Source organism: Lagenorhynchus albirostris, chromosome X (assembly GCF_949774975.1).
Source record: "Lagenorhynchus albirostris chromosome X, mLagAlb1.1, whole genome shotgun sequence".
NCBI classification, from domain to species: Eukaryota; Metazoa; Chordata; class Mammalia; order Artiodactyla; family Delphinidae; genus Lagenorhynchus; species Lagenorhynchus albirostris.
Window position 1 is genome coordinate 14,804,412 of NC_083116.1, and position 26,942 is coordinate 14,831,353.

The following is a 26,942-nucleotide window of genomic DNA, read 5'->3' on the forward strand; positions in this document are numbered from 1 at the left end:
TTATCTTCCAGGTCACTTATCCATTCTTCTGCCTCAGTTATTCTGCTATTGATCCCATCTAGAGTGTTTTTCATTTCATTTATTGTGTTGTTCATCATTGTTTGTTTCAGCTTTAGTTCTTCTAGGTCCTTTTTAAATGTTTCTTGCATTTTGTCCATTCTATTTCCAAGATTTTGGATCATCTTTACTATCATTATTCTGAATTCTTTTTCAGGTAGACTGCCTATTTCCTCTTCATTTGTTAGGTCTGGTGGGTTTTTATCTTGCTCCTTCGTCTGTTGTGTGTTTTTCTGTCTTCTTATTTTGCTTATCTTACTGTGTTTGGGGTCTCGTTTTTGCAGGCTGCAGGCTTGCAGTTCCCGTTGTTTTTGGTGTCTGTCCCCAGTGGCTAAGTTTGGTTCAGTGGGTTGTGTAGGCTTCCTGGTGGAAGGGACTAGTGCCTGTGTTCTGGTGCATGAGGCTGAATCTTGTCTTTCTGGTGGGCAGGTTCACGTCTGGTGGTGTGTTTTGGGGTGTCTGTGGACTTATTATGATTTGGGGCAGCCTCTCTGCTAATGGGTGCAGTTGTGTTCCTGTCTTGCGAGTTGTTTGGCATAGGATGTCCAGCACTGTAGCTTGCTGTTCATTGAGTGAAGCTGGGTGCTGGTGTTGAGATGGAGATCTCTGGGAGATTTTCACCATTTGATATTATGTAGAGCTGGGAGGTCTCTTGTGGACCAGTGTCCTGAAGTTGGCTCTCCCACCTCAGAGGCACAGCACTGACTCCTTGCTGCAGCACCAAGAGCCTTTCATCCACACGGCTCAGAATAAAAGGTAGAAAAAGTAGAAAGAAAGAATTAGTAGAAGTAGAAAGAAAGAACGAAAGAAAGAAAGGAGGGAGGGAGGGAGGAAGGAAGGAAGGAGGGAAGGAGGAAAAAAGAAAGAAAGAAAGAAGATAAAGTAAAATAAAATAAAGTAAGATAAAATATAATAAAGTTATTAAAATAAAAACATAATTATTAAGAAAAAAGAACAAAAACAAAGAAACAAACAAAAAAACGGACGGATAGAACCCTAGGACAACTGGTGGAAGCAAAGCTATACAGCATAAATCTTGCTCTCAAAGTCCACGTCCTCAATTTGGGATGATTCGTTTTGTATTGATGTATTCCACAGACATCAAGTTGATTGTGGAGCTTTAATCCGCTGCTTCTGCGGCTGCTGGGAGAGATTTCCCTTTCTCTTCTTTGTTCCCACACCTTCCGGGGCTCAGCTTTCGATTTGGCCCCGCCTGTGCGTGTAGGTCGCTGGAGGGCGTCTGTTTTTTGCTCAGACAGGATGGGGTTAAAGGAGCCGCTGATTCGGGGGCTCTGGCTCACTCAGGCCGGGGGGAGGGAGGGGCACGGAGTGCGGGGCGGGCCTGCGGCGGCAGAGGCCGGCGTGACGTTGCACCAGCGTGAGGCGCGCCGTGCGTTCTCCCGGGTAAGTTGTCCCTGGATCCCGGGACCCTGGCAGTGGCGGGCTGCACAGGCTCCCCGGAAGGGGGGTGTGGAGAGTGACCTGTGCTCGCACACAGGCTTCTTGGTGGCGGCAGAAGCAGCCTTAGCGTCTCATGCCCGTCTCTGGGGTCCGCGCTTTTAGCCGCGGCTCGCGCCCGTCTCTGGAGCTCCTTTAAGCAGCGCTCTTAATCCCCTCTCCTCACGCACCAGGAAACAAAGAGGGAAGAGAAAGTCTCTTGCCTCTTCGGCAGGTCCAGACTTTTCCCCGGACTCCCTCCCGGCTAGCCGAGGCGCACTAACCCCTTCAGGCTGTGTTCACGCCGCCAACCCCAGTCCTTTCCCTGCGCTCCGACCGAAGCCCGAGCCTCAGCTCGCAGCCCCGCCCGCCCCAGCGGGTGAGCAGACAAGCCTCTCGGGCTGGTGAGTGCCGGTCGGCACCGATCCTCTGTGCGGGAATCTCCCCGTTTTTCCCTCCGCACCCCTGTGGCTGCGCTCTCCTCCGCGGCTCCGAAGCTTCTCCCCTTCCGCCACCCGCAGTCTCCGCCCGCGAAGGGGCTTCCTAGTGTGTGGAAACTTTCCCTCCTTCACAGCTCTCTCCCACTGGTGCAGGTCCCGTCCCTATTCTTTTGTCTCTGTTTATTCTTTTTTCTTTTGCCCTATCCAGGTACGTGGCGGGGTTTCTTGCCTTTTGGGAGGTCTGAGGTCTTCTGCCAGCGTTCAGTAGGTGTTCTGTAGGAGTTGTTCCACGTGTAGATGTATTTCTGGTGTATCTGTGGGGAGGAAGGTGATCTCTGCGTGTTACTCTTCCGCCATCTTCCCGGAAGCCGGGCCTACTTTTCGTTGCGGTGCGTGGGCTTCTCATTGCGGTGGCTTTTCTTGTTGTGTAGCAGGGCTCTAGGCGCACGGGCTTCAGTAGTTGTGGCACGTGGGCTCAGCAGTTGTGACTCACGAGCTCTAGAGCACAGGCTCAGTAGTTGTGGCACACGGGCTTATTTGGTCTGCGGCATGTGGGATTTTCCCGGACCAGGGCTCGAACCCATGTCCCCTGCATTGGCAGGAGGATTCTTAACCAGTGCGCCACCAGGGAAGCCCCTAAATTTATTTCATTTAGAGTGTAAATATATGCCACAGAGTACTGTGAGAGGGGCTAGCATAGGATATTCTGAAAACCAGTCAGGTCTGTTTAGGATTTTCAGTTCTAATAAAATTGTGGGTTATTGTACTAGATATAGTATTTATTATATAAACTATATTTCTTTAAATACTGTATGACAGAAGTGTGTGTTTACGTACTCATAGAACTCATCAGAAACCACATATAGAGATGTGGCACTAAAATTATTTGAATTATCTAATAAAATCTTAGGGGGTGTTAAAGCAGCTTAGTGTTTGGCTGTGAAACCAAGAAGTCTTGTATAGAGGCAGGGACATGCTGCATATTCTCCCAAATCTTCTTTCTTCTCTAGGCCCTTGGTACCTGAGTAATACCACTTTGCAAAATTCAGAGAGGGTATTAGGTGTAGTGAGAACCTATAACCTAAATGGCTTCTTTTTTTTGAATTTTATTTTATTTTTTATACAGCAGGTTCTTATTAGTTATCTATTTTATACATATTAGTGTATATATGGGTAAGGTGAACTTTGTAAAAGAAAGGCATCTTTTTATAGCACAGCATAATGATATTAAAATGATACATAAAAGAAGAATTTTCTGCTAGTTTTCAGTGTATTAAAGATTCTGATTATTTTGTTTTTGGCACAATAGACAGCCCTAAGAAAGGATGGCTGCTATTATTCTTGTATAGTAAGTTGCAAGATACAAATATACATATTTGTTATACATATACAAGATACAAATATACATATTTGGTTAGCATTGGCTTTGCTTATCTGTTTTGAATAAGTTGAATGGAGAGGCAGACTGGAGTGAAGAAACAGCCCAAACTGGAACTGAAATTCTTGCCTTGACCCTGTCATTAAGAAAGGCTAGGGCTTCCCTGGTGACGCAGTGGTTGAGAGTCCGCCTGCCGATGCAGGGGACACGGGTTCGTGCCCCGGTCCGGGAAGATCCGACATGCCGCAGAGCAGCTGGGCCCGTGAGCCATGGCCGCTGAGCCTGCGCGTCTGGAGCCTGTGCTCCGCAACGGGAGAGGCCACAACAGTGAGAGGCCCGCGTACCGCAAAAAAAAACCAAAAAACAAAAAAAAACACCTCTAGCTTGACCAGCTGTAGTTTAGTAAGATTATACTTTCACTTCTTTGGGAATGTACATTTCCACTGAGCCTTCCACTTGACAATATTTATAGTATGTTAGTTGCCCTATGTTATAAACTGTTCATCTTACACCTGTATAATATTAACATAATTTAAATGTCTTTTTCACAGAGAGACCTCTCTCCCCCAAGGCTGTCAAAGGATTTGAAACTACTCCACTTACCAAGAATTATTATACTGTGGTGAGTGTTCAGATGATGAACAAAAATTTTCTTGACTCTCTACATGGAGAACCACTGATGTGTTGAGGCGACACCAGTGGAAGACTGGAAAAAGTTGCATTGCAAGGGTCTCCACTAATGACAGTGGAGCTCTTTTATTTGTAGGCTTGTTACAGATGTCTAGAAGTTTTACAACCACTGTACTGAGAAATTCAAGGGTAGCACAAAGGTTCAGAGCAAGGTCTACTAAACTGCAACAAAAGAGAAATCAGCTAATATGTAGACATTATGGGGAAATTTAGCAGTTAGATCTAGCCTTACCAGATAGTTAGGAGGTGAATTCCCAAGTTCCTCTAATGCAATACGTTTTAAGTGATTGCATACTGTGATTTTATTTTAGAATCAATCAACCAGTTACGATAGCCTCTGAAATATTATCAACCTTGTTCTTGAGGAGAGCCCAAAGGGAAGACTGCCCTTTGGCACAGAGGGAGGAATGAGATGGCTCTGGCTTGAGCACAGATATGTCAAAATATATTAGCTATAAATAGGGCATGTGCAATACTCAAAATAAGTTCCCATTTGAAAAAGAAATCGTATCCTTTTCCTTAATCTACTCTCTGCTTTCCTCCATGTCTCCTTTCCAGACTTGGCCCAGTCAGCAATGAAAAGGTCAAGTCATCATGACCTCTAAGTCTCCCTGTCTAGCATCCCTGTCATCTTCCCCATCACAGCTGAAATACAGTTTCACTTTTCACCCAATGCTCTATGTGCATTTGTACTATGTGCTCCTTTCATGTGTCCATGGATAAACAGTTTTTATTTTTATTTTTAAATTTTATTTTATTTTTGGCCGCACCACGCGGCTTGTGGGATCTTAGTTCCCCAACCAGGGATCGGACCCGTGCCCCCTGCAGTGGAAGTGTGGAGTCCTAATCACTGGACTGACAGGGAAGTCCCTAAACAGTTTTTAAATCTCTCTATACATTTGGTTTCAAAAAATGGAATTTCATTCTTCAGTGCATTTGCTCTGTAATGATGACATGAACAGTAGTTGGCATGAAGAATCAAGTAGGAGCTTCATAGGTAACCTGGACAATAATCATAGGGGATAATTTTGTCACTGTTCTTCCTCTTACATTTCCGAGGTTAAAACGTTACCCAACAGAGCTAGGCTCCCTTCTCTCTTCATCCCTGATCACTTTTTCTTTTTAAACTGGCAGTATTTTGATGCCTTTTTTTCCTACACCTATATAGCTATATATCATTACATAGTTGCAATCATACTATATACACAATTTGTGTCCTGAGTTGTCACTTAACATTATATCATTTTCAATTATTTATTTACCTTCTATTTCCTTTTTTTCTTCCAGTTTTATTGACATATAATTGACATGCAGCACTGTGTAAGTTTAAGGTGTACAGCATACTGATGTGACTTACATACATCATGAAATGATGACCCCAATCAGTCATTGAATATCCATCATCTCATAGAGTTACAAAATTTAAAAAATAAAAAAAAATGTTTTCCTTGTGATGAGAACTCCTCAGGATTTACTCTCAACAACTGTCATGAAGAGCATACAACAGAGTCAATTGTATTTATCATGTTGTACATTACATCCCTAGTACTTATTTATCTTAAAACTGCAAGTTTGTACCTTTTGACCACCTTCACATAATTCCCCCCTGCCTCTGGTTCTGACCACTTTTAGCTTCCAGGCGACCCCCAAGGATTTAATTTTTAACAGAAGGGCACAGTCAAATGGTAGGTGAAAGTGTTACCGTAGCTGCTTCTCCCTGCGGACCTGGAGCACACCATCGCTCTGCTTTCAGTCTCTCTCTGCCTCTGCTTAGTCTACCAATTTAAAATGCTGGGATTATCCAAGGCAGACTAACCTCTGTGATTCTTATGGGCGTTATGTAAACCCCATATATACTATATACCAACTCTGGACGTACTGTAGTTTCTCTTTTATTTTTTAATTAATTTTATTTTTGGCTGTGTTGAGTCTTTTTGCTGCCCGCGGGCTTTCTGTAGTCATGGCGAGCGGGGGCTACTCTTTGTTGCGGTGCATGGGCTTCTCACTGTGGTGGCTTCTCTTGTTGTGGAGCACCGGCTCTAGGGTGTGCGGGCTTCAGTAGTTGCAGCATGCGGGCTCAGTAGTTGTGCCTTGTGGGCTCTAGAGTGCAGGCTCAGTAGTTGTGGCACATGGGCTTAGTTGCTCCGTGGCATGTGGGATCTTCCTGGACCAGGGCTCGAACCCATGTGCCCTGCATTGGCAGGCGGATTCTCAACCACTGTGCCACCAGGGAAGCCCCTGTACTGTAGTTTCTATCACCCATCTCCTGTTGGAGTTCATGTACATTATTTCTGGTTCCTCGCAATTATAAACAATTCTGCAGTGAACATCCTGTGTGTGTAACTTTGGCAAAGTATATAAAGATCTGTGAGGTGAAAAAAAAAAAGATCTGTGAGGTGGATTCCTAGAAGTTAAATTGTTGAGCCAAAATATATATATATGTATTTAAATTTTGATAGATTTTGTCTCAAACCAAACTTAATAACAGAAGGTCTTGGAGAGCCCATGATGGCCTGGGAAGGAACTGTAGAGCTGTGGTGTAAATATTGCTGAATTATTGAGACCAGTTAGACATGTTGTTGTAACTAGATATGCATGTGAAGGGATTTGGGTTGATTGTTGGTGTTTTTTTCTAATTCACATTTTTGAGTATTTAGGCAAATTTTTAGCAGCAACTAATTCAAAATATGTTCTGAGTGTTCTGATTGCCCTCCCAATCTGTGTTGAATACCTTAGACAAACCAAAATAATTCTAGCTCACCCACAGTATTTGGAGACCTGGAAAATCAAGTTCACCCACATGTAAGACGTCCGCATCTGATCTTTTTTTCTTTGGTAAAAATGTAACGAATTTTATTTCCCATATGATCTTATATTAACTCTTATCCTCTCTAAGAGTCAGTAATTGTAGACATTTTCTGTTGCTAGTACTATAAGGGCAGTAGTGACTAATTTTTACTTCATTTTTTTTAAAACAGGAAGTATTTCTTTTCTGACTACATAACATTATGTAAACAATGATTTTAAAAAAGTCAGACAGTTCAGGAAAAGTATAAAGAAGAAAATAAATATCACCTGTAATCCCACCACTCAGAGATGATCACTATTAACATCTTGGTGAATCTCATGACAATCTTTCTTTGAGGTAGATGTCTATGTGTGTGTGTGCGTGTGCGCGTGTGTGCACACGTGTGCACATATATACATATATATTGCCTATGACGTGTGTGTGTGTGTGTGTGTATTTTAAACAGAAATTATGTATTCTTTATTATTTCTCCTTCATGGAGATTTTTCTATTCTCAGACCCTGACAATACTGTCGCTGACCAGACCTGTTCTTATGCTCTTGCATTCAGCGAGTCCTTGCTAGTCCAAATGCTTCCTTTATTTTGGTCATGTGTATTAGTCAGGGTTCTCCAGAGAGACAGAACCAACAGGATCCATATAAAGAGATTTACTGTAAGTAATTGGCTCCCGTGATTATGGAGGCTGAGAAGTCCCACGATCTGCCATGTGTAAGCTGAAGACCCAGGACAGATGGTGGTATAGTTCGGTACAAGTCCACAGGCCTGAGAACCAGGAGAGCTAATGGTGTAAATTCCAGTCCTTGGGTAGAGGACTGATGTCCCAGCTCAAGAAGTCAGGCAGAGTGAGCAAATTCTCCCTTCCTCCACCTTTTTGTTCTATATGGGCCCTCAACAGATTGGATGATGCCTACACATATTGGGGAGGGCAATCTGCTTTACTCAGGCTACTGATTCAAAGGCTCATCTCATCTGGAAACACCCTGACAGACATGCCCAGAAATATTATTTAATCTGGGCACCTCGTGACCCAGACAAGTTGACACATAAAATTAACTGTCGTATCCTGTAAACTTGGGCAGGATAGAGACCTCTTGGAATTTGCAAGTCTGCAGACGTTCTCTCCCCTTTTTCAGGTTTCCAAGGGATTGTCTGCTGATTTCAGCCCCATTTAGGCCTCGATATGCTTCTGGTGGCACATCAGTTTTGAAATGTTTAGAAGTTCTCCGGTGTCATCACGAGTGGCATGGGGTACCCAACTCAGACCTGCATCTGCCATGAGGCTTTTTTTTTTTAAAGCTCAAAAAACCTTGGATTAAAAGGAAGTCATCAACGAAATACAAAATATTTAGCACTGAATGATGATGTAAACAGTACATGTCAAAAAGTAGTTTCCTTCCTTCCTGCCTTCTTCAGAGGGGCATGTTTAATGCATCTAACTGAGGCTTGGCCTCTCCTGGCCCGTTGTTTTGAATGAGAGTTTAGCTCATCCTTTAGGGACATGGCAGCCTAGAGGCTTTTGCTGCTCCTGACCTTGCTTCCTTCATTGTCCTCAGAATTCACTGCCATTTGTTAAACTTCTCTTACTACTGAGGAAAAGCATATCATTTTCTCTGAATTATTTTTCTAATAATCTTCTCATTGGCTCTCTTTGCCTATTGTAAGTTGATGTTACATGCCAGGAGGGATTAAAAAATTAATAATAAGCACAACAATAGAAAATGGTAACTATGAGAGGTGATGGGTGTGTTAATTAGCTTGATTGTAGTGATCATTTCACAATGTATACATATATCAAAATATCAAGTTGTATACCTTGAATATATACAATTTTTATTTGTCAATTAGACCTCAATAAAACTAAAAAAAAGAAAAGAAAAGAAAGAGGAATCTATGTAGCTTAGTTGTCAGGCTTAATTTGCATGCAGTGCTTAGGTCTTGGCACCCATGGTCTCACTGGGAAGACAGGACAGACATGATGGTATAAGCCACGTGGCAGACAGTGATGTCAAGTTATAAACTGTCCTAAAATGAGTTGCTCCAAATGTGGTTGGGGGATCTTTTGCATTTGAAAGCCCCCAGGGAGACTGTTAAAACTGCAGATATCTGGTCTCCACATCTGGCTTGTTACATCAGAATCTCTGGCAATAGGTCCCAGGAAACAGCATTTTTAACACCCCCTCAGCCCCCTTCTCTCCATCCCCCCCGAGGTGAGCTGATACTCACTAAACTAAAATTTGAGAACCAATAAAGGGAAAGGTTGAATGGGAGAGAGGATGATGCCATGTCAGGACTTAGATAAGCAGAGAAGAGCTGGAAGGGAAATCAGGCAGGGGGAACCCTGCGAGCACATTCATCCAGGCAAGAATGTGCGTGCCTGCAGTCCGTCCCTGCAGGTCACAGAATGGACTGCGTTCTCTTCTATCCCCATCAAAATGCCTCTCGGAGGGTGAAATTCGTATTTATTGCAACTGGTGCAGCCCAGTGTAAGAATGCAGTCCCTCGTGCTGCCACAAATAGGCCAGACTCACAATAATCCTAATATAGGCACACCTCAAAGGTATTGCCAGTTCAGTTCCAGACCATCACAATAAAGCGAGTTACATGAGTTGTTTGTTTTCCCAGTGCATATAAAAGTTATGTTTACACTTTACTGTAGTCTGTTAAGTGTGCAATGGCATTGTCTTAAAAAACAATGGACACACCTTATTTAAAAAAATTTTATTGCTAAAAAATGCTCGCCAACATCTGAGCCTTCAGCGAGTTGTAATCTTTTTGCAATAGTCACATCAAAGATCACTGGTCACATAACAAATATAATAGTAATGAAAAGGTTTGGGGTATTGCGAGAATTACCAAAAGTGACACAGAGACATGAAGTGAGCAAATGCTGTTGGAAAAACGGCGCCAATAGACTTGCTTGATGCAGGGTTGCCACAAACCTTCCATTTGTGGAAAACCCACAATATCCGTGAAGCGCAATAAAGCAAAACGCAATAAAACGAGGTCTGCCTGTACTGAACTCTGGGGATGAGCATCTAGCTGCAGAGTGAGAGGTGACATTTCCCTACATCCAAATAGGAAAATATAATCAGTAAGGGCCAGTATTATTTATTTTTTCTAACTTTCTTCTCCTTTATTGTAACGTGTGGCAGATGTCTTACCAGAACCTCCGTGCGGTCGGAAAGGTGGGAAGAAATCTGAAACCCGTTCAATCACATCAGAATCCCAGGAAGCCTCCTGTAGTTCTTGCTTCTGCCACCCATCTTCTGTTTACCCCCCTTTTCTCTCTCACTCATCTATTTACCCACTTGCTCCCACCCTGAATTTTCTCTGCGTTTCTAGTGCTTATCTACCCTTCTAAAAGAAACTTTATTTTTTAGAGCAGTTCTAGGTTCACAGCAAAATTGATCCAAAGGTTGGAGATGTCCTGTATACCACCTACCCACACACATGCACAGGCTCCCCCAGGATCAGCATCTCCCACCAGCGTGGGACATTTGTGACAATTGATGAACCTACATTGACCCATCATTAGCACCAAAGTCCAGAGTTTACATTACCATTCACTCTTGGTGTTGGGCATTCTGTGGGTTTGGATAAATGTATAATGACACGTATCCACCATTACAGTGTTGTTCAGAGTAATTTCACTGCCCTAAAAAACCTCTGTGCACCCTCCCTTTTTTAAAACCACCAGCCTAAACTACCTTACACATCTATCCAGTTATTCCTTCTCTATATCCCCTATTCTTTTTTACCTACCCATTTCCTGCCTAACTCATCCATATCTTCCATCTGAGGTCAGGGAGGTGACAAGAGTTTTCAGAGTCCATCTCTGTTTTGCAGAATCTGTCCATAACAGGGCAAGAGTGCTGCTTGTTTTGTGAAAACCAAGGACCTGGAGGGGTGAAATTGATCACTGCACTTGAATGTAAACAGGCGAGCTCTTCTGCCATATACTTCAAGTATGACATAAATACCGTAGTGTATTACCTTTACCCATCTCCTAGGAGTTTACCAACATGAACCCGTTTTTGCAGGCATATACTTATCTCAGAATTCCTACAATATGATGGTTTTGCTTAGATTAAGGTTTCCTGGGGCCATTATAATCTTCCTTTATCATGGGGTGTATCTCTGTTTCCAGCTTTTGTTTATGCATTTTAGCCTCTTAAAATAATTTCTTCAGACTTATATGACTTGTTCCCTTATGGAAAACAGAGTTATAAAAATGAACTCACTCTAAAGCCTTTCCAGGAAATGGAGGAAATATATTTTACTGGAAAATCAATAGCCCAGGACGGAGGTACAAAAGGCCTCCACCTCTTTTTTCTATGGCTTCTCACCATCTGTTTTATTCTGAATTTAGTCAGAGGTTAATTGAGCAAAAGGATACTCTGTTGTCCTTGTGAAGATGGAGTCAGAGAGGCAAAGGCAATGTCTGGACACAGTCCATTTTAGTATTTGAGTGGATTTCATCTCGATCAGATTGTACTGCTCTGAAGTTGGTTGGCCTGCCAAACTGTTTGCGTTCTGACTCACCACTGAGGCCTTCTGTTTGGGAACACATAGCCTTCTCTGTCTGCTTCCCTTTTTATCCTTTTACAGTAGATGCCCTGTGGCCTGAAAAATAAAGAACCAGTCTCCGCAGTTCATCAGTTGGTCTTCTGAGATTGAGGAAAGCAATAAAAAGCCAAGTGAATTTGGGAGAGAATCCCAGGCATCCACCCTGATGAGCATTTCTACTAATCAAACCACAGCAAGGGCAATGCTATTTAGTACATCATCATTCAAACAAATTTTGCATTATTTAATGAAGGACTCATTAATCACCTGTGTCAATTTAGCTTGTAAAGTCAGCATTTAGCCACCCTCAAGACTTGCAACAATATGAGTTTAGTGTGTGTTTCCATTCAGCTCTCCAGAACTTACTCAAAGGCAGCAGGGCGTGTCTGCCTTCCTACCTCCGTTTGTCCCATATGAGTGGTTCCAGCACAGATGGAACCCTTAGAAAGTGTGCTGCTTCGCCTCGCAATTAAATCCCCCGGAGCAGGACAGTTGGCACCTTTCTTGCAACATCTTAGTGCTTTCTCTTAAAGGAACTACCTGTGATAGCATTTTAAAGGAAGTTAAAATAATAAAACTGTTTCAATGGGGGGAGGAATGTTGAATTATAGCAACCATGGAATTAAAGCAGTGATGTTTAAATGTCTTAAAAATCACATTTTGTGATACAAATAATGTCCGTGAATTTTCTAATTTAAAAATTCCCTCAGGCAATGACTGTTTTGTTTTGTTTTTCTTTTTTTTCAATGGACATTATACTTTGGGTAGTGTGACGGTTACAGACAACAGTGCTTGAAAGCAAGGTTGAGGATGTGAGATGGCTCATTACCAGACATGGTCTCTTTAGAAAAATGTGAACAAAGGAGATGATGAGATGACTTCATTCTCTCCTGAATATAAGTGGGAAGCCAGGCCACCATCCTCTTTTTCCTCCAATACAAATACTGTAGACAAATGTTGCTAAAACGGTAGTCTGCCTATGAGTTTTACCTCTTAATAAAATGTGGTACTGTTGAATTCTAGTGCAGCTCTCTCCATTTTTAAGAATAAAAAAATGAATCCTAGTGCTGAGCATGAGTATAAATGATTATTTAACACATTGCAATGAACAGCAGCCCAGCTGGGCAGAGACCGCTAACAATGGACACATTTGAGTTTGGAAGGACACTACTGGATGAGGACTTGGAGTCAGAGAAAAAACAGAAAAGTTTCTATTAACAGATGAGAAATTTGTGCTTTGACTTTAAAATAACAACTATAATGACACATAATTCACACAGCACAAAAATCGCCACTTTAAAGTGTACAATTCACTGATTTTTAGTAAATTAACAGAGTTGTGTGATGATCACCACCATCTTACTTTCCAGCATTTTCATCACCTCAGTAAGAAACCCTGTACCCGTTTGTAGTCACTCCCTCCAGCCCTTGACAACCACTAATCGACTTTGCATCTCTATGGGTCTTCCCTATCCTGGATGTTTCATATAAATTGAATCATACAATATCTGTTCTTTTGTGTTTGACTTCTTTTTTAGCATAGTATTGTCAAGGTTCATCCATGTTGTAGAATGTATCAGTACTTCATTTTTTTTTTTTAAAGAAGGAAAGTATTTTTTTAATTAATTAATTTATTTGCCTGTGTCGGGTTTTAGTTGCGGCATACGGGATCTTCGTTGTGGTATGCAGGCTCGTAGTTGCAGTGCACGGGCTCTTTAGTTGTGGTGTGCAGGCTCTAGAGTGCACAGGCTTAGCTGCCCCGCAGCATGTGGGATCTTAGTTTCCCGACCAGGGATCGAGCCTGTGTCCCCTGCATTGGAAGGCGGATTCTTAACCACTGGACCACCAGGGAAGTCCCTTCATTGCTTTTAATGACGGATTAAATCTTCCATATTATGGATATATACCAGGTTTTGTTTATGGACCTTTGGATTATTTCCACTTTTTGGTTATTATTTATAATGCTGCTGTGAAAATTGATGTGCAAATTTTTGCACAGACATATGTTTTCATTTCTCTAGGAGTGGAATTACTGGGTCATATAATAACTCTATGTCTAACTTTTTGAGGAACTGCCAAACTTTTCCACAGCAGTTACAATTTTTGACTTTCCCACCAGCAGTGTATGAGGGTCCCAGTTTCTCCACACCCTCACCAACACTTGTTCTTTCTATTTTTTTCTTTTTATTATAGCCACCCTAATGAGTGTGAAGTAGTATTGTGGTTTTGATTAGCATTTCCCTAATGGTTAACTATGTTGAGTATCTTTTTATGTGCTTATTGGCCATTTGTATATCTTCTTTGGAGAAATGTCTATTTAAATCCTTGGCCAACTTTTAACTGATTATTGTTGAGTTGTAAGAGTCCTTTATATATTCTGAATAGTAGAACCTTTTCAAATATATGATTTGTAGATATTTTCCCCATTCTGTGGGTTGTCTTTTTACTTTCTTGATAATGTCCTGTGATACATAAAAGTTTTCAATTTTCATGAATTTCAGTTTATCTATTTTTTCTCTTGTTGCTTGTGCTTTTGGTGTCATCCAAGAATCCATTGCTGAATTCAAGATCAGGAAGATTTCCTCCTCTGTTTTCTTCTAAGAGTTTTGTAGTTTTAACTCTTGAATCCATTTTGAGTTAATTTTTGTATATGGTGTGAAGTAGGAGTAATTCTTTCTTTGTATGTAGTTATTCAGTGGTCCCAGCACCACTTTTTTTTTCTTTAAAGAGGGATTGCACAATCAAAGGGTACATGTATTTTTTGTTTTTGTTTTTTGGTTGTTTTTATTTATTTAATTTATTTTTGGCTACGTTGGGTCTTTGTTGCTGTGCACGGGCCTTCTTTAGTTGCGGAGAGTGCAGGCTACTCTTCTTTGCGGTGCCTGGGCTTCTCGTTGCGGTGGCTTCTCTTGTTGCGGAGCACGGGCTCTAGGCGCGTGGGCTTCAGTAGTTGTGGCACACGGGCTCAGTAGTTGTGGCTCACAAGCTCTAGAGCACAGGCTCAGTAGTTGTGGCGCATGGGCTTAGTTGCTCTGCAGCATGTGAGATCTTCCTGGACCAGGGATTGAACCCGTGTCCCCTGCATTGGCAGGTGGATTCCCAACCACTGCACCACCAGGGAAGTCCCAGCACCACTTTTTATATACCTTTTTTTAAACTTTTTATTTTGTATTGGAGTATAGTTGATTAACAATGTTGTGTTAGTTTCAAGTGTACAGCAAAGTGATTCAATTATACATATACATGTATCTATTCTTTATCAAATTCTTTTCCCATTTAGCCAGAACCATTTTTTGAAAAGACTACTCTTTCCTTATTGGAAGTTCACAGCACTCTTGTCAAAAATAAGTTCACCATGAGTTCATTTCTGGACTCTCAATTCTATTCCATTGGTCTATATATCTATTTTATACCAGTACTAAACTGTCTTGTTACTGAAGCTTTTTAGTAAGTTTTGAAATTGAGAAGTATACACTCTAACTTTGTACACTCTTCTTTGCCAGGATTTTAAGTGTTTGTGAAGGATTGATGTGAATTCTTTAAATTTTTGGTAGAATTAATCAATAAAGCACTCTCATCCTGGGCTTTAACTTATGGGAAGTTGTTTTGAATATTAATTCAATCTCTTTAGTTGTTATAGAGATATTCAGATTTTCTACCTCTTTGTGAGTCAGTTTTGGTAGCTTGTGTAGTTTTAGAATTTTTTTTTTTACTTTTTTAGTGATTGCCCTAGAGTTTGCAATATACATTTAGAACTAGTCCAAGTCCACTTTCAAATAACACTGTATTGCTTCACAGGTACAAGTGCAAGTACTTTACAATAACAAAGTGTTCCTAATCCCTCCTTCCTATCCCTTGTATCATTGCTGTCATTCATTTCACTTATACATAAGCACACATAAGCATTTTATATATATATATATATATATATATAATCTAATACATTGTTTCTATTATTATTTTGAACAAACTGTTATCTGTTTGATCAATTAAGAAGAAAAATAAAAGTTTTTTATTGAGGTATAGTTGATTTACAGAAAAATAAGTTTTTATTTGATCTTCACTTATTCCTTCTTTCATGCTTTCTTTCTTTATGTAGATCTGTTTCTAACCTATAACATCTTCTTTCTCTCTGATCTTTATTTTTTATTTTATTTTTTTAACATCTTTATTGGAGTGTAATTGCTTTACATTGTTCTGTTAGTTTCTGCTGTATAACAAAGTGAATCAGCTATACGTATACTTATATCCCCATATCCCCTCCCTCTTGCATCTGCCTCCCACCCTCCCTATCCCACCCGAACTTAATTTTTTTTATTTTTAAAAATTTTAAATATTTATTTATTTGGCTGCACTGCGTCTTAGTTGCAGCAGGCGGGATATTCGTTGTGGCATGCGAACTCTTAGTTGCAGCATGTGGGATCTAGTTCCCTGACCAGGGATTGAACCTGGGCCCCCTGCATTGGGAGCACAGAGTCTTAGCCACTGGACCACCAGGGAAGTCCCTCTCTGAACTTTAAAAAAAAAAAACCCACTTTTTGCAAAGCAGGTCTGCTGGCCAGAAAATTCCCTCAATTTTTGTTTGTCCTAGAAAGTCTATTTTTGCTTGACTTTTGAAGGAAAATTTCACAAGGTACAGAATTCCAGGTTGGTGGGGTTTTTTTCCCCCAACACTTTAAATATTTTACACCACTCTACTCTTGCTTGTATGCTTTCTGACAAGTCACGTATAGTTCTTATCTTAACTTCTCTATAGGTAAAGTATTTTTATCCTCTGGCTTTTTTTCAAGATTTTTTTTCTTTATCTTTGATTTTTCTGGAGTTTGAATATGGTGTGCTTAGGGGACATTTTGCAGGGGGGGGCATTTATCCTGCTGGGTTTTCTCTGAGCTTCCTGGATCTGTGGCTTGGTGTCTGACATTAATTTGGGGAAATTCTTAGTCATTGTCGTTTCAAATATTTCTTCTGTACCTTTCTCTCTTTATTCTCCTTCTGGTATTCTCATCACACATAGGTTACACCTTTAGATGTTGTCCCACAGTTCTTAGATATTTTGTTCCATTTTTCAGGGTTTTTTTCTGTTTGCTTTTCAGTTTTGAAAGTTTCTATTGGCACATCCTCAAGCCCAGAGCTTCTATCTTCAGTGGTCCAGTTTACTAACAAGCCCATCAAAGGCATTCTTCATTTCTATTAGAGTGTTTTTGATCTCTAGCATTTCATTTTTATTCCTTCTCAGTATTTATTCCTGCTTACAATACCCATCTGTTCTTGCATGTTGTCTACTTTTTCCATTCGAGCCCATAGCATATTAATCATTGTTATATTAAAATCCTGGTCTGATAATTCCAATATTCCTACCATATCTGATTGTGGTTCTAATGTTTGCTCTGTCTCTTCAAACTGTATTTTTTTACCTTTTCATATGCCTTGTAATTTTTTGTTGGAAGCCAGATGTGATGTACTAGGTAAGAGGAACTGCAGTAAATAGGCCTTTAGTAATATAGTGGTAAGGTATGGGGTCAGGGGAAGTGTTCTCAAGTCCTATGATTAGGCCTCAGGCTTTTGGTGAGCTTATGTCCCTAGATTGTGAACTGCAGCAGTGTTTCTCAGTCTTTTTTCCCCTCCCTTAGATAGGACAGGAAGGCTGGAGGGAGCTGGAGTAGGGTATTTCTCTTCCCCTGGGTATATTAGGCTCTGATAAAACCCCAATAGGTTAGGGTTTGGTAAAATACTTTCTTGAGGGCAGACCTTGTTATGAAGAACAGAATGCTCTGGTAAATTTCAAAATGGCTACTTTTCCCTTCCCTCTCCTGAAGCACAAGGGAGATTTTCCTCCTATCTTCATTGTGATGACCTGGTACAGCTTCTGGAGGTAAACGTCACAGAAGTGTGGGTGTGCTCCTCTGTGACTGGACCCCCTAGAGTTTTTTTTTTTTTTTTTTTTTGGTGGTATGCGGGCCTCTCACTGCTGTGGCCTCTCCCGTTGCGGAGCACACGCTCAGCGGCCATGGCTCACGGACCCAGCCGCTCCGCGGCATGTGGGATCTTCCCGGACCGGGGCAGGAACCCGCGTCCCCTGCGTCAGCAGGCGGATTCTCAACCACTGCGCCACCAGGGAAGCCCCCCCCCCTAGAGTTTTTAACTCTCAGGTGTTTCTGCACTGAGCCCCCAGCAATTCATCAATTACAGTTCAGGTTTTCCTACCCTGATACCACTTCCCACGGAGGCTTCTGCTCATGGTCTTCTGGTCCAGCAAGTTATGATTCTCTATCTGCCTGTCTGTCTCTCCAATTTTAAGTGTACCATTTTTGCCTGTGACCTCAATTCCCTGACAGATGTAAGCAAAGTTTTTTTCTAGTTGTTCAACTGTTTACTTGCTTTTAGGATGGAGTGATGACTTCCAAATGCCTTAAATGCTGGACTGGAAACCAGAAGTCCTCTTTCTTCTTTTTGATGTAGGCATTTACAGCTATTTACAGTCTCTAAGAACTGCTTGAACTTCATCCCATAAGTTTTGATGTTGTGTTTTCTTTTTTATTCATCTCAAGATAGTTTGTAATTTCCTTTGTTGTGCTTCGACTTTCTATAGGGGTAACATTTCTGTTCCATTCCTGGATTAATTTCACAGAGCACTGGTACCTCCAGGCCCTTAAATTTACACTTACACCTTTAGAGAGTAGGCATTCCTCCCTGAGGAATAGAGAAACTGAAAGTAGACGTGAGTGGCTGGGAGGAGGGGCTACAACTTAAGCCCTAGCTTTTGAAGCCACCCTGTGGCCTATGTCCTTGTCAACTAGGAGTGATATTGCCCTTCAGGTGACATCTGGCAATGTCTGGACACACTTTTGGTTGTCATAATGGGGTAGGGAGTGGCATGCAACTGACATCTGGTGGGTAGATGCCAGGGATGTTGTTAAACATTCTACAGTGCACAGGGCATCTGCTCACAACAAAGAGCTATCTGCTCTGAAATATCAATAGTGCTGCCATTGAGAAACCTTTTTTAACCCCTTAAATTGGAGGGACTGTTTCCCAGCTCACCCAGCACCTACCTGTACAGTGTCTCACACTTACCTCTTCACAATGGTCCCTGAGGTAGGTGAGATGTCATAATCTGAGATGAGCCTTAAAACTGAAGCAACCTGTCCGTTGGTAGCAGAGCCTGGATGACCACCTTCCAGTCCAGTTGTTTCCTAAAAAACCCACAGCTACCTGGACCTCCAGTTGCTTTGTCCACTCCACCTGTCAATAGCAGATCATCATGCACTGTCTTGTGAGTATATGTCTGGCATATTGGTAGGCTAAGGGGCTTCTCCTGGCTAAGAATGCTTCACATTGTCTTGTGAGCCCGTGTTTAATGGCTCCCTCTGAAGACAGAGTAGAAACTCCCTAAGGACAGGCATGGCCTTTGGCACTAAGGAGGCACTCAGTAAATTTGTGTTGAATGGATTAGGAGATATGAGAGAAAATACACCAAAATATTAACTTGGTGATCTCTAGGAGCCTAGAATGAAGGTTATAGCTGCCTCCAGAAGAGGCTGGGAAATGAGGTGTGACCCCAGGGTTGGTGGGGGCAGAGAAGTTATGGACCTGTACATTGGTTGTTTTGCCGATAGGATTTTCATTTGGCTACATTAATAATACTGGTAAGCATCATTTTCCTTGTTAAATTCCTCACATTTCAGCTTCTTTTTCTCTTTGAAATGTTCATACTAGCACTTTTTACCTTTATTAAAAAGCCAGCTTTAACTGCTTAAAAATTCAGTGTCCTCAGATTTTGTCACCTAAAGATTTTCTCAAGAACATAATATAAAAAAATCTTTTTTGATGTTTGACATCAGTTATCATGAAATTATCCTGACACTGAATCTCTATGTCTTGAGGTAGCTGGTCTCAATTTCCTCATCCATAAAATGGGAATGATGATCCTTTGTTAGCTGAGACCTTTGCTGAGGATAAAATGATTTAAAGCACATGAAAGCATTCTGAGTAGTACTGTGTAAATGGCAAGGCCCCTCCAATTATGGGTAATTCTGAAAAAATGTGTTCGTATGAGTTATGCAGTATAACCAGTTGTCATGCAATTATTAGAGTAGTTTACTAGATTAGTAGTTTACTCTAGTAAACTAGAGTAGTTTACAGATTTTGTGCTCCTTACTTACAGTGTAGCTGAATAAATAGGACTTTTTTTTCCTGATAATTTGGTTAAAAGATCTAAAACTCCATTTTACCTTGGACTTTTCTGCCAGTTACAATACCTTGACCTTTGTTTCTCCATAGGTGTTACAGAATATCTTGGACACTGAGAAAGAGTATGCTAAAGAACTCCAGTCTCTTCTTGTTACTTACTTAAGACCCCTGCAGTCCAATAACAAGTAAGATTTATATTTTAAACCTCTCGCTAAGCAAAGCAAGATAATGTCAGTAGATGGAGTCATTACTCTTATGTCACTGAATAATTGATTTTGCCCTTTAGAAGAATTTCCACAGATCACAGGTTGCCAAGAACATGGTCAGGACAACAGAAATTATGCAAGATGTAGCTTTTGGAGAGCTTGGCTTTCTTTCTCTTCTGGCTGTGGAGGGAATGAGCCGATCTGCCTTTCTGTCTGTCACCATTTTTATCTTGTGCGTTTTAGAAGTGATACATCTAGTTTTACCTTCCAGAAAAAGGACTTGCTGGTGTTTTTATGCAGAAAGCACAGACAGTGGAAATTCTTGCGCTCGCTCTGACCTTGGCTTGCCACGGCAGAAACTCTTTCCCATGCTCCCAGAATGGAAAAAGCGTGGCATTTTGTGAATCTTCCTAAGAGCAATTCAAGCCAGTATTTCACCCAGGCAAAAGTGAATGAGAAAGAGGTGTTAAAAATATTCAAACCTTATCCTGGTCTTAGAAATCTGAAGGCCTGAATTGAAAACTTACTTTTCACAAGAGAAAAATATTGACCGTTCATTTTTTAGTGCTTGTAGGCCTGGCATATGTAACAAATAATAGCTAACTGCATTTATGTGTGTTTTTTATTTTAATGGATTAAACTTTACTGGAGATTATGATCTATAAGTCAAATGGTAAATTTAGCAGTCGATACATAGAATGGAGGACAGAAACCTCTTCTTGTACCTCAGTTTAAGAGTTTATTTTTGCCAAACAATTGCCTAAACTGTTGGCTTCAGGCTTAAATAAGTTTAATGTATTTCACTATTTTCTCCCTTTTCCTAAATAATGCTTGCTTAGGCATAACATCCTGTTAAATTTCCTACTCGGTTATTTTCATGGCACTATGGGAATCTTACTTCAGTATGAAAGGATTTTGTATTCCTGTGTTTTGTCAGAGTTTAAATGATCAACAACAAAGTGGCTTTTGTTATTATTATGTGAAACATGAAGTGCTCTGTGAATCATAGCCCTTAGAGCTGAATGGAACCTCAGTGAATCATTGGGTCTAGTGCCCTGGAAGAAATGACTATCCTCATTGAATAAATAAAAAAAAAACAAAGTCCAGAGAGGCTCACTGTCCTGCCCATCACACAGTCAGTCAGTGGCCAGACAACCCACTGCATCTCCTGCCAACGAGTAAAATGTGGTTCCGTGTTCTAGAGGTGACAGGCAGAGGAGGAGAGGGGAACTGAAGTGGTAACCCTGGCAGCAAAGATGGTAAGATTTCAAATGGAGGAGTGACTGATTAGCAATCAAGAAATAGTCAAAGGAAAAGAAAAGAGCCACGGCAGAGGAGACGAGAGACCCGAGTCAGAACCGCACTGTTCCCAAGGAAATTCAAAATGCAGTTCTAGTCACTTCCCATTGGTTCTGCCTTGTAGACCCCAAAGTGATTTGAGCAAAGGGGACTGTTTATTGTTTGATCCTGAAAGGTCCAGATAAGCCCCCAGTCAGGTTCTTGCTGCTATGGGGGAACAGCAGCCAGGGAAGCTGGCTAAAGGGTTTCACTTTTGATACCCATGAGAGGGGTTTTCCAGCTTGTGGTTCAGGAGGGCATCAGAGCAGAGGAACTGGGTGCTTTTTATACTCTAGGGGTTACTGGTAACGTCTTTTTGGGTCTTCCTTTTCTTTGTCAGCAAAAATTACTCTCCTGGAAACCCTCCCCTTGTATTATTAAGGAGAAAGAACATGTGGCAGACATTGGCCTTTTAAGTAAATCTTCAGAAAAGTTTTCTCTCAACAAGTGGTTAGGGGCTTCCCTGGTGGTGCAGTGGTTGAGAGTCCGCCTGCCGATGCAGGGGACACGGGTTCGTGCCCCGGTCCGGGAAGATCCCACATGCTGCGGAGCGGCTGGGCCTGTGAGCCATGGCCGCTGAGCCTGCACGTCTGGAGCCTGTGCTCCGCAGCGGGAGAGGTCGCAACAGTGAGAGGTCCGCGTACCGCAAAAAAAAAAAAAAAAAGTGGTTAGGAGCATGGACTCTGGAGCTAGAATGTTTGGGTTCAAATTCTGGCTTCACCATTCACTGGATTTGGGACTTTGGCTGATTTGCTTTAACCTCTCTGTGCCTGGATTTCCCTATGTGTAAAACAGAGACAGCAATAGTACCTACCTCATAAAGTTGTTGTAAGGTTAAGACGAGTTGTTATTTGTAAAATGCTTACCTCAGTGTTAAGCGCTGTATTAGTGCTGGCTCTTGTTTTTATCACCTATTATTTGGTAGGGGAAGAAAGGATGAGAAAATTCTTAGTACAGAGGCACTGGAGTAAAATGGTTCAGTTTGTGTTTGACTCCATTCCATTCCAAAGGCAAACAAACACATCAGTACTATTTTCTTCCCTCCTATTTCCGCTCAAGATTTCCTTTAGTTGATTTATGAATAGCACATGTAATGTCTTTCAATTAACTTTCCCGGCTCCTCTAGAGGAGAGTATTCAAAAGTTTTTACACTTATTCCCAGCTATGATGTATTCTACCCATTTAGATACTTAGATATTTTTTGAGATGTATTTGACATATAACATTATATTAATTTCAGGTGTACGGTGTAATGATTCTATATTTGTATATATTGTGAAATGATCACCACAATAAATCTAGTTAACATTCATCATCACACACAGTTACAAAATTTTTTTTCTTGTGTTGAGAACTTTTAAGATCTCCTCTCTCAGCAACTCTTTCCACTATGCAGTACAGTATTATTAACTATGGTCACCATGCTGTGTACATTACATCCCTATGACTTACTTATTTTATAACTAGGAGCTTGAACCTTTTGACCCCCATTCCACCCCCCTTCCCCCCCTTTGGCGACCACCAATCTGTCCTCTGTAGATGCTTAGATGTTAAGCACTTGTTATTCATTTACTCCTTGCTTTGTAAAATACCTAAATGTCCCTTATAAACACTCATTTTCTTTAGGATCATTATTCTTGTTATGGAAAAGGGAAATCAAGGAAAGAAGCTTTAGAAAGTTGCTTGAGATCACAGAATTGGTGTCAATTAAAAACCTAAAGTTAAAATATAGGGATTGCTTCCCTTCTCCCATTTGCCAGTTACTGGCAAACTATCAGCTAACTAGACTAGAGATAGATAACTGGAGTCATCCCCAAGTTCTCTTCACTGAAACTACATATATATATTTTTCAGTCTGAGTACTGTGGAATTTACATCTTTATTGGGAAACTTCGAGGAAGTATGCACGTTTCAACAGACGCTCTGCCAAGCCTTGGAAGAATGTTCAAAGTAAGTGTCGCACGTCGCCATCAGGATAGCTATAGCAACATTGGGTTTTTTGGTGTGTTTTGTTTTCTTTTAACTGTTGTCTTAGATAGGGGCACTTGATATTTATGCAGTTATTATGCATTTATACATTTATTCCAACTTTGATAAATTGCCCCAGTACAGAGAAAATCTACTAGGTGGTGGTACTCACAGAGTCAGCCCACTAGTTGCTTATCAGGACTCTACATCTGGTCCGTTATTTTTCACTTTATTTAAAAATCATATTGACAAATAAGGTCTAAATCGACCATGGATGATGCCTTTGTCATCGATTAGATATTTTTCTTTTGTACATTGCGAATTACTTTTCTAAGTAATTTTTTTTTTTTTTTTTTTTTTTTTTGCGGTACGCGGGCCTCTCACTGTTGCGGCCTCTCCCGTTGCGGAGCACAGGCTCCGGACGTGCAGGCTCAGCAGCCATGGCTCACGGGCCCAGCCGCTCCGCGGCATTTGGGCTCTTCCCAGACCGGGGCACGAACCCACGTCCCCTGCATCGACAGGCAGACTCTTAACCTCTGCGCCACCAAGGAAGCCCCAAGTAATATCTTTATGTGAACCACAACGCATCATTGATGGCTAGCTAGCTCGTTGAAGTGCAGAATGAACTGTGATGATCATCAGGCAATATGTTTCTGGAGCAAGATTCATTTTCCAAGTAGTGGATCTCGGAGAATTGGTGACTTTCGTCGTCTATAGGGAATTTGGGGCAATTGTCTGTTTCTTGAGCTTAATGAGACACGGGTGGTTGTCCAGGGACGAAGCTGGTGAGAACCCCCTGTAAAGAGACCTGAGGAGCCACTGCAAATGCTTATAGGGATCCATATTCTTGGTATGGAAAGATGGTGACTAAGTGAGAAGAGCAGATTACTATTTAGATTTGTAATCTTTGCTTTTCATTTTATATGGAAACATGTAGAAGAGAGTCCAAGGAATATGCCAACATTGTTATAATAGATATCTCTGAATGGTGGAATTCCGAGTAATTTTTTTTCTTTCTTGTGTGTTTTTGATTTTTCTGCAAACTAAAATGGATGCCATGTAATTCTAAACATCTGGATGTCACCTCGCCTAGCAACACCAGGCCACCAAGACTACATAATACTCCTTTGTGATGTGCCATTTTTGGATTCAGTTAGTTTTGTCTGTACTTGAACTTCATGCAAATTAGTCAAGAGTATATTTCGTGTGCCCGGCTAAATTTGAATATTATAATTTGAATAAGCATCTTAAAAAACCCTAGTAATTCCAAATAAGTATCTGACCCTATATATTGGAGCTATGTTTGGTGGCTAGAGTTTAAAACAGTGGCCAAGAACTTGCATTTCATAGATAAAATGGTTATAATATAGAAGTTTCTTTTTAACTTTGGCAAAAGAATTCATAAGGTTTGCGTGTTGCCAGGTTTAATTGGAATCATCTTCCTTTATCCTGTTTCCTATTTTACATTCTGTGTTTCACCTGTTTTGCTTACAGGTTTCCAGAAAACCAACACAAAGTAGGTGGCTGTCTACTGAACCTCATGCCTCATTTTAAATCTGTGTATCTGGCTTACTGTGCAAATCATCCTTCAGCTGTAAATGTACTCACCCAGCACAGGTAAATCATTAACATTTCCCCCAAAAAGCTGCTTTGCAATGATATCCTTTCGCAGGACTACCTCATTTGGAAATCCAAGATCTCCCACTGAACTCTTGATTATCCCCATTCATCATACCAGAAATTGATTCATTGTTATATGGATTTATTGTCCATTCATGCAACAAATAATTTATTGAGCACCTACTATGTGCAAGGTCCTATAGTAGTTGATGGGGATACAGTAGTGAACAAGGAAGAGAAGGTCCCTTCCCTCATGGAGCATAGACTCTTGAGAGAAATAGACATGAAATTAAATGTTGTAAACATGTTGTATTAGAAAAGGGTAATTAAAAGGAAGCTGTGAGACTTTGAACATGGTATCAAAGTGTGGAGTGAACGAAGGGTCAGGGAAGGCTTTCTTGAAGTAAAATTCTATTCAGAGCCAATGGTTTAGCCTTCCCCATCCCAGTGAATGTTTTATCCAAGTTGCTGCAGAGCTAAGCTGCCTAGGTTCATCTCTTTTTCACTCTCCCTTTGTCTGGTAGAGGAAGTCTCAAGTAGTAATATGGCTAAAAGGCAGGTGTCAGCAGGGAAAGGTGGAAGGAAACTAACCCTGTGAACTGGGTGTCAGGTACTCTAAGCAAAGGTCTCTGATGACAATTATACATGAATATAAATTGTTTCAGATTCATGGAGAACAGCAGCACAGTATCTCCTTTAAGAGTCCTTACAAGGGACCCAGATAAGCTCACATCTCTCCTACCCTTCCTTACGCTCTGACGACTCACCCTTGACACATTCACTGATACATTCATCTGGGCCAGAATTCTGTAGGATAGGCTTGAAGACACAGTTTGGACTTTGAAGCCATGTGCTAGGAATCCAGGTGGGACAATAGGAAGACCAACACACACAGTCTCTTATGACTGAACTCGGAGACTAGATTCAGAACCGACATGATTCTGGAGGCTGCTCAAGACTGAAAAGATTATTCTTCTCTTAATTTGACTTGTACTCCCAGACCCAGGCTGGAACAGTGGGTGACAACAGCCCTCAGAAGTGATGGAAACTTTGGCTTTGCCCTCGTTCATTAGGAGCTTGATTGACTTTACAGAGCTGTTATGTAAGGGCATTTTGAAGGTAGAATTCAGTAGGTCCTACTTGAAGGTGAATTTTACTTCCCGGATGAAAGTTGTGAACTCTTGTGGCATAGCAAATATGGAAGTTGGAGTTTAAAGAAAGAGAAGCCACGACTCTGGATTATTTAGGCAAGTGGCTCAACTGCTTAGAGCTAAAAATAACACTGACAATGTGCCAGGCACATGATGTAAAAGCCTACGAGGGAGTTACTATTATTACCATCATCTCTGCTTTACAGATGAGACATTAGAAGGTTAAGTAATCTGCCCAAGTACTCATAGCTGTTAAGTGGTTGAGTCAGAATTAGAATCCAGGTCTGTCAGACTTCTAAAAAAAATGTTTTTATTAACACATGTATTTCACCTACAAAGTGAATAATCTAAATGCAAACTTAAAGAATTATCATAAAATGAGCACCCATGTACCCACCACCCAGCTTAAGAAATAAAATTTTACCGTTTCTTTTTTAATATAATAACTTTATTGAGATATAATTCACATACCATACAATTCACCCATTTAAAGTGTACAGTTAAATGATTTTTAGTATATTCAGAGTTGTGCAACCATCACCACAATCAATTTTAGAAGATTTTCATCATTCTCCAAACAAACCTATACTCATTAGCTGTCACTCCCCATTGCCAGCCCAAGGCAACCACTAAAATACTTTATGTCACTATGGATTTGCTTATTCTGAACATTTCATTTAAGTGGAATCACACAACTTATGGCCTTTTGTGTCTGGCTTCTTTCACTCAGCATAATGTTTTCAAGGTTCATCCATGTTGTTGCACTTAACAGTACATTGTTTTTTTAAATTGCCGTACATACAATGAAAAATATTTCATTGTATGGATACCGCATATTGTTCTTCCATTCACCAGTTTGTGGACATATGGACTGTGAATGGTGCTACTATGAAGATTCATGTACAAGTCGTTGCGTAGACCTATGTTTTCATTTCTCTTGGGTAGATACGTAGGAGTGAAATTGCTGGGTCATACGGTAACTCTATGTTTCACTTTTAGAGGAACTGTGAGAATGTTTTCCAAAGTGGCTACACCAATTTATATTCCTACTAGGAATTTATGGCGGTTTCATTTCTCCACATCCTCACCAAC

The 26,942-nt window shown here is 40.9% G+C and overlaps 1 protein-coding gene across 4 annotated transcripts in view; it reads left to right on the forward strand.

Annotated features, from left to right (window-relative positions):
• The window catches only part of ARHGEF6 (Rac/Cdc42 guanine nucleotide exchange factor 6), a 117,941-nt gene that overhangs the window by 52,516 nt on the left and 38,483 nt on the right, over window positions 1–26,942 (forward strand). For all 4 annotated transcript variants that reach the window (XM_060137456.1, XM_060137455.1, XM_060137458.1 and 1 more), the window contains 4 exons: window positions 3,864–3,934; window positions 19,658–19,752; window positions 22,966–23,061; window positions 24,574–24,696. In XM_060137456.1, coding sequence (XP_059993439.1) covers window positions 3,864–3,934; window positions 19,658–19,752; window positions 22,966–23,061; window positions 24,574–24,696 — 385 coding nt within the window. The remainder of the gene's footprint in view (window positions 1–3,863; window positions 3,935–19,657; window positions 19,753–22,965; window positions 23,062–24,573; window positions 24,697–26,942) is intronic.